The following is an 8,123-nucleotide window of genomic DNA, read 5'->3' on the forward strand; positions in this document are numbered from 1 at the left end:
CTTCTAAAAGTCTTTAGCTGGAAGGTGATCTACAACTTTTGTGGATGTGTAATCCAGGTCTGTACAGTGATTTCATTATAATCAGGACATGGAAAACAATCCCAACACTTTGTTTGTTGTTCTATTAAAGACTTGACTGAAAACAGTATGAAAGTAACTACAAAATATATGTCATTTTCAGATGTACCATTTAGTTGAGGTTTCAAGTCTGTAAACTGCATTTTTTTAAGTGTACCAGTACACCTTTTGAGGAACCCAGTGTTGACACAGACCTTACTATATTGCCTGGTTTCTAATAATAAACTAAAGAGGACAACAATTTGTATGTAATCCAGTTACCAAAAACCCCCAGTTCACTTGTACAATAACTGGAGAATTTATATTTTATATTCACATTGCACTGTATATTTAAAAAATTGATGTACATTCCATCTTCACACACCTAAGCCCATACTTAAATGCTTAAGTAGGTTCTTAAAACTTCCTCATAAAAACAGAAAGTTTTAAATATGTTTCATTTTGGGCTGGATCATGTCACTAATGAGTGATTTCCAGCACTGCACAATTCAATGTGTGTTTACACAGAAATAATGGGGTCTAATCCCTAGAGTATGCATTTAGAATTGTTACCTTAGATCCATATAAACTAATTATGACAAGTGAACAGAAACTGAGTATCACAATTTGAGTATATTATATCAAAAAAATGATTCTGTTCCCCATCAGTTTTGAAAATTGATCAGTTAATCAATCACAAATCAAACCGAACCAAATTTTTAATCCAGTTGCAATCCATCCTTTACTGTACAGTCAGATTAGGAACAGCTATGGTACTAGTTAATTGACCTATTTTATTTTCGTTTGATTTGGCACAAAAGAATTGTATCAAATGCTTGGATTGAAAAGGGCAACTGTCCAACAGTACAGCTAATCTTATTAATCTTCTACTATAGAATCAGAAATATTGAGGCCTCTAGTCCACATATTTCTCCTACTCTTTATTTTTTAATTTACAAAAATTACTGTATTATCTCTTTAAGTGATAATCTTTTCTATCATAAAAATACAAGTACTTGTGATTGGAATAGGAATCCAGTTTACTGCTTTCCCGATAGATTTCTAATTAAATCAATTGTTATTTATAACACAATCCGAAACATGTCTGCTTGAAAATCACTCTCACTGACCTGTTTAGGATTGGCGCACTGGTATTTTACACTCTAAAAGGAAAGATCAAACTCTGCACAAAAGGAAAAAAGGATTTCTTAAAAGAGTTTGAATAAAAACGTGACTCACAACCTTGCTTCATCTAAAATACACCTGCTTCTGAGATGATAACAATAATTCCTTGGAAGGCAATGCTATAAAATAATCTGAAATTACCCAGTTAACCTGATGTACATACTAGAAAGGGGGAAATCTTAAATTCCAAGCAGAGCAACACCCACCAACAGTTCAGCTGAAGGCATTTTTGTTGCTTATTCCATTTTTTGATCACCCATTTTTTCAAGGTTAACTTCCATAAGCTTAAACAGATTGCATTTCCAACTTCCTATTAAATCTCATGTTGGGCATAAACTATATTGCTGTGGGTCAATTACTTAATAATTAATCCCTGAAAGCAGATCTGTAAAAGTTATAATGACTAACTACATCTATAGAATGCAATTTTTAAGATGTGCAGTTGCAAATAAATGCAAATCCAGAAACTCGATTTAACAACAGTATTCCTGATAAATTGTTTGAATCGACTGCTGCTTCCAGTTCATAACTTGGGGTAGACCATCAATCCAGTTTAATACTGACCCTTAAAATGTGACCACATAATTTAGATTTAAAAACATATATTAAATTACAGTTACATAGGTCCACTTCAGGTGGAAATTTCTAATAACGGTCCAACCCTAAAACGATTCACTTTAAAGTTTGTATCAGTAAAACTTTCCAAAGTACAGTACAAATCCACTAGAAAGTTAATGATGCAAATAATTGTTTCAGAAAACTCAGAGTGGGTTACCCTCAGTTATAAATGAGTATGCATGTAATTGCAGCAAATTCTTAATTTTAGAGGGTAGCTGACAAAGTATTTTTTCAAGAATACGGAATGTTATTGTTGTACGGTATTTATATTTCTACAAATACACAGAATTCAGTTCTGCCAGTGAGCTAACATATTTCACAGCATCACTTCTTTGATAAATGTTTAGAATGCAGAAATAAAACATGCAACCTTTAAAAGAGGTTGATGCTGCAATACTTTATCACACACTTATCTGGGAGTTAAGTCCCATTGAACCTAAAAGGGCTTGTTTCTCAAGGACCGCACTAAGACATCAAGAGAACAATCCTCTATGTATCTATTCAGATGCCTCACTGAATTGAATGGTTTGTCTGTACTGTAGAGCAATGAAATGTGAACAGTGGTATTAGTAGGCGAAATCTAAAAGACACACAAAATTGATGAAATGGGAGTTTGGCAAACTGCTGTGTGCTCTTTTGCACACATCCAGTAGTCATATGCAGGTTGTAAACGTTATTGAGCATTCCCTATCTGAAATCCAAGTCCCACCAAATTCAATGAAGGTTAAAGATACTAAAAAAAACCTTTTGTTTGATAGTTCCCATAGAAGTCCTGTTTTAATAAGACGGACAGAGAAATCCCATGCACATCTACTCAGAAGTAAGCCCCACCGAGTGGAGTTTACTCTCAGGTTAAGTGTATATAGGATTGCAGCCCTCGTGTACACTTTTTCTAAAGAAACGACTGTCATCATAGTTTGTGTTTTTCTCCTTTTTGGAATACTACAACTCTTGTTTTTATTGCTAGATGCAACTAACAGACATCATCCTCTCCTGCTCTATTTGAATGTTATAATCTCTGATCAGTGAGAGATTCCAGAAATAATGAATGGAGCCACAAGGAAGTCGAGCCCTATCCTTCACCCCGATCACAATGGGGAAGATCACAATGGGGAAATGCGAGGGATCAGTTGCAAAAGCTGGGAAAATCGAATAATGAGATACAAATTACTCTGGGGAGTGTTGACCAAATAAAGGAGGATTTGTTTCTTTGGGCCAAAAAACCCCTTAAAACAGAAACAAATAAAAAAAATCAAATTGAAACAAACTCAGTTGGGTCTTCTCCATATGACCCCAGAGTTAATGTATTTATTATCACACTGCAGTTGCAGGTTGCTTTACAGACACATCTCATGCTATAGCCCCCCATATGGAGCCAAGAACAAGGAGGGGGAGGGGAAACCATTTTTAAATTCAAACAAAGCTATTAAATAAGCTGTACACAAAAGGTTGGCCTTCCCCCCCGAAGAAAGGCATAAAATTATAATAATGAAAGGAGCCAGGCCCTCCATAGATAGGCTAACACTGCAGTTGTTTTTATTTAAAACCGTAATCCAGCCCACTTTGACCAGATGTTTCCAAAATGGTATTTTGGGTGTGGGTGTGTCTGAGGTTATGCCCTCTAGTCCGAGGAATTGTTGCAAACAGTTGGCACTGTAAGTCCTGATCCTTTGGGGGGGATCCTCACAGGTGATGGATCTGGGAGTACCACAAGCAAAAACGTAGAAATCAAATAAATCCACAGGGCGGGTTGACGTAAACGGACATCTCCGACCCCCAGAGCACACAGTTCCAAATCTTGCTAAGATGAGAGCCAGGATTCACCTGACCACTTCTGCTCCCAAGGCAAGGATCACATCCTGCATCTAGTCCCCTGAGGCCTGGGATCCCTTAGGCAGCAGCGTCACACTGGCCTCGATTCCGATATGGGATGATGCACCAACAACTGCTCCAAGCTCACCGAATACAGGCAGCTATGTTCAAAGGAGGTGTTTTTGTCCCCCCCCCCCTTTTCCAGGCCGCCCAGACTTTCAAGGGTGGGTCCTGGGTTCAAGTCCTCCTCCCAGAAACCTCTGCAAAAGTGGAGTTCCCCAGACTCTCCCAGGCCTTTAAGATCTGCAAGGTGGATCTGGAGAGGGAACCCCAGGCGAGGCGCAGGCCAGGGCGCCTCGTGGCACAGGGAGCGGGCGTGGGAGGGCAGCTCAGGCGCAGGTTGTCACATGTCCCTGGGCTCCTCCCTTTTGACGGTGGCACACGCGTGTCCGTGTCCCGGCGCGGCGGCGGCCTTGAGGCGCTTGTTCTGGTGCGTCTTGACGTGCTTGGCCAGGTGGTCGCTGCGCATGAAGCGCTTGCCGCACTCGGCGCAGCCGAAGCGCTTCTCGCCGGTGTGAGTCCGCAGGTGCCTCTGCAGCTCGTCGGAGCGCGTGAAGCTCTTGCCGCAGAAGAGCCAGTTGCAGACGAAGGGCCGCTCGCCCGTGTGCCAGCGCAGGTGCGCCTTGAGGTGCGACGTCTTGCCGTACACCTTCCCGCAGCCGGGGATGTGGCACACGTGCTGCTTCTTCTTGCCCGGCTCGGAGGAGGGCGCCCCGTCGGGGCCTCCGCCTCCACCTCCGGCCGCCGCCGCCTGGCAGTTGGGGCAGCGGCAGCGCCGGCACCTCCTGGCCGTGGCCGCCAGGGGCGACTTGGGGTGCAGCAGCGCGGCTAGCTGCGTCTGGTACTGCGCCAGCTCCGACGGCGCCAAGACCAGGCCGCGCTGCAGGTTTCCCGCGAAGCGGTGCGCGCAGCCGCCCGCGCCGGGCGCCGCCTGCTGGATACTCCACCAAGGGATGTCGTCGGGCGCCGGCGAGAGCTGGGGCGCTGGCGGCGGCGGCGGGGCCAGCAGGTTGGAGTAGCCCGGCGGCAGGGCCGCTTGGGCGGCGTAGGGCACGTAGGCGGCGGGCGGAGCGCAGCTGGACGACAGCGCGCCCATGGACGGCGGCGGCGGCGGCAGCATCTTGACGGGCGAGAACTCGTACGGGTACGACGGGTCGGCCGGCGGCGTCAGCGGCAGCTCGTGGGCGCTGCCGAAGGCCGGCTGCGGGGTGAGACCCAGGCTGGGCGGCGGCAAGCCGCCCGGCGAGTGCGCCGGCATGTCGCTGCTCCACGGGTGGAAGATCCTGGACGGAGAGCCCAAGCTGGCCTCGTAGGACACCTGCAGGAAGTCCGACGGCGGGCCCGATGCGCCGGGCTGCCCGATGCGGCTACAGGTGGCGGCCAGTAAAGCCAGCGGCGAGTGCTTGGCCACGTCGGGGGAGGCGCTCGGAGTGCGGTCCTGCGGGAGACACGTCGTTAGTCGCCCGTCGCCCAGCTGCCTCCCCGCCCACCAACAAGCGGGCACCGGCCGCCTTCTGGCTCCCCAGCGGCCTCTCCCCCAAAGTTAGCAGCGGCGTCGCTTGCCCAGCACGTGGGCGGGGAAGTTTCCCAGGAAACTTCAGAGAGGGGGCGGGCTGGAGTCTGCCTCGATCAGCCCCCTGCCAAACGCTGCGACCCAACTGCCTCCCCTTTGAAACCGGTGTCACCCCGGGGATGCAGCTCCCCGCAGTGAGGAAGCAACCCTCGCCCTTCCCCCGTCCACTCCAGCTTCGCCCTCCTTGCGAGGCTTAGCTGTAACCGGAGAGAGAAAACTTTTTTCCTCCGATTCCAGTCCCTCGAGCGAGCGCTAGGCGCGTATTCCCAAGCCAAGAAGTTTCTTCGCCAACCCAGAAGCCTCTCAACATTTCTACTTCAGCAGCATCATAAACCCAAACGGGTATGGTTAGTAGCACCTTACAGCTCACTTCCCCAGAAGGGGCGCACAGCGATCCTTCAACTTTGGGGGGTCCCCTAGCAAAGGCATTCCCTCCCTCCTCTCTGCCTCCTTGCGCCTGGATGTTCACAATGATGCGCCCAGTTTTTCTGGTCTTTTTTTTACGCACCCCTTTCTCCTCCCCTTCACCTCCCGGCTCGACGGGGCGACTGACCTGGAGAAACGCTTGCAGAGAGTCGTTCCGAAGGACGGCCACGGCGGCCATGGCTACCGCGTCCGGGGCCAGGCGAGGCCAGGGGGGCGACGCCGCGGCATGGAGTCGCCAGGGGGAAGCCGGGAAGCTGCCCAGTTTCCTTCCTTCTCCCACCCACCCACTTTCAGATTTCCTCGCCTTTTGCACCCCCCTCCACTAGGCAGGCAGCCCCGGCTCAGCGCGATCTCCGCGGACTGTCTGCCTTCGCCAGGATCACCTCCAAGAATTTGATAAGGACTTTGCTGGGCCGCCAGCCAGTCAGAAGGAAGATTTATGGCTTTGAAGTTTGCCGCTACCCAATCATCAAAGAATAGCGGCTCTTTCAGAAGCGAAAGCAAATCCTTTGAATCCACAAAGCTCCTATGGTGTGTTTGTTGGTCTGGATAAAAGAGCTGATTATTAGGGGGGATGGGAAGGGAGGAGATAAAGGCGGGACAATTAATGAAGTAATCACTATGTGGGAAATGTATATACACAAATAATTGGATTTTCTTGATCAAAGGGTCCTTTACCGCCTGGAGACCCCTCTCACTCGACGTGCCAAGACATTGCATCTCAACCCCGCCCAACCCCCAGCTTCCTATCCCTTAAAAAAGAAAAGAAAAAGTATATTAAGATTAAGGATTTGTAGCAGAGCCCTAAAAGGGACAATACTTCTTCGTAATCTTCAGTTACATCAGCCCCGGGTTTCCCTGTTCGACTACTGTATGTCGTTTGCCAATAGTTTTATTGTCCCCAAATAACGTAAAAGTTCACTTATTTGTAAATAACTTTCGAGAGCGTTGGCAACTCGCAGCCCGAAAGGAAAAGTTCTTACACTTTGTGGGGCGTGATTTTCTGGAGAATACAAGCGAGAACAGGAACAATCAGCAAATGTATCATTTAGCGCCAGTTCCTTTGCTCTTCTGGGATCGGGGCTTTGCCAACGCTTTGTTATGCTGCAAACAGCATGATTTCTCCCCTTGTTAAAAACTGGGAGTGCAATACCAAAAGTGTTGGGGGTTTTTTCTTTCTCTCTCCCCCCCCCCCAGTGCTTTGAATTTGGTTTAATGAATACCTTTGGGGGAAGAAATTCCTATTTTCTATGCAGGTGATGTGCTTTCTAGTGGTCTGCAAGAACTCCAAAATAGAAGTTGAGTTCTGAAGAGCTCTTAGAGTAGGAAATCCGACCAAACTTTAACAGACCTGTTTCTTATAGTACTACCCTCAGCCGAAACACGTTCAATTACAGCTCCTTCTCTTTACCATCTCCTGGGACACCCCCGGGGAGGGGGCACTTGCGGCAGCGGCAGGGGAGTCGACGTGAAATGCAACACAATTGGAAAGTTGCATTGGAAGCACTAGGTCTTGCGCTTCTTAGGTTAAGGCTGCAAACAGAAGCGCATAAGCTTGCGAACCATTCCCAGCCAAACGCTCCGGAGCCTCTTCCAAACACTTTCTCAGAAGCTGAGCGCGCTTGTCTTTATATTTGCCAAGGAAAGAAGTGATGCTCCGAAGCCTTTTCCAGCCTCTCTCTGCAAACGAAGCCCAGAACAAGCAACCTGGTGATGATTTTGGGCTGCCTTTTCTCTACTCGATCCTGGATCGCTTAAAAACCTGACACTTCTGACCGGGCGCACAGAGAGAGAGAGAAAGTAGTAGTTAAAAATCACTAATGCGTTTTTTTGGGGAAGGGGGGGCCTTCAAAAGTTTGGCCGTCGTATGCAATTTCCTGGGCGTCTGCTTGAGAGCTGTTGGGTCTATCCGGCCTCGGGAGATCCCAAGCGAGATCCCTTGACTGGGGAGATCTATCTGATGCTTGGCCACGTGCCAAGGCGGGCTTCCCAGGGAAGGAGGGGTGGGTCGGTGGTGGGGGGTCCGCGTGGCCCTGCGCTTCCCCCTCGAGCTGTCCTTTCTCCCACTTCCCCACAGGTAACCCGATCCCGCCCAGCAGCGGGTTGGATGCCATTGTCTTCGCGTTGCCACTGAAACCTTTTTTTAAAAAAACGCCCCGCACAGAGAGATCTTTATCTGGCCTCCCCGTACAAACACAACCCGTGGCCTCTCCAAAGACTTCCAAAGAGTTTTGCAGGGCCTCCAAACGCATCGGTGCCTTTGAAGGGATTAAAGGGCCGAGCCCCTCTCCCACAGCTCCATATGGAGTCCCGGGGAGAAGGGGAAGCCCCCCCCCCTCTCCACCCAGCCACTCCGTCGGGCCTCCGCCTCCCTGACGACGAATGCAGGCAC

At 48.5% G+C, this 8,123-nt stretch overlaps 1 protein-coding gene across 1 annotated transcript; it reads right to left on the bottom strand.

The window, feature by feature from the left end:
• Nucleotides 1-3,128: 3,128 nt before the first annotated feature.
• On the bottom strand, nucleotides 3,129-7,861 carry SP5 (Sp5 transcription factor). The gene is made up of 2 exons (XM_081198066.1): nucleotides 5,859-7,861; nucleotides 3,129-5,170 (listed from the first exon to the last, which is right to left on the bottom strand). Exons 1-2 carry the CDS (start codon nucleotides 5,907-5,909, stop codon nucleotides 4,076-4,078), a joined length of 1,146 nt encoding a protein of 381 aa, XP_081054192.1. The 5' UTR covers nucleotides 5,910-7,861; the 3' UTR covers nucleotides 3,129-4,075.
• Nucleotides 7,862-8,123: the final 262 nt, after the last annotated feature.

Source organism: Podarcis bocagei (assembly GCF_964188305.1).
Source record: "Podarcis bocagei genome assembly, chromosome: 1".
NCBI lineage: Eukaryota > Metazoa > Chordata > Lepidosauria > Squamata > Lacertidae > Podarcis > Podarcis bocagei.

Bases quoted from the DNA above. Each gene is read 5' to 3' on its own strand.
- SP5 (XM_081198066.1), bottom strand. From the start codon at position 5,909: ATGGCCGCCGTGGCCGTCCTTCGGAACGACTCTCTGCAAGCGTTTCTC. The intron at 5,171-5,858 runs GTCAGTCGCCCC...TGTCTCCCGCAG, and splicing joins CTCTGCAAGCGTTTCTCCAG to GACCGCACTCCGAGCGCCTC.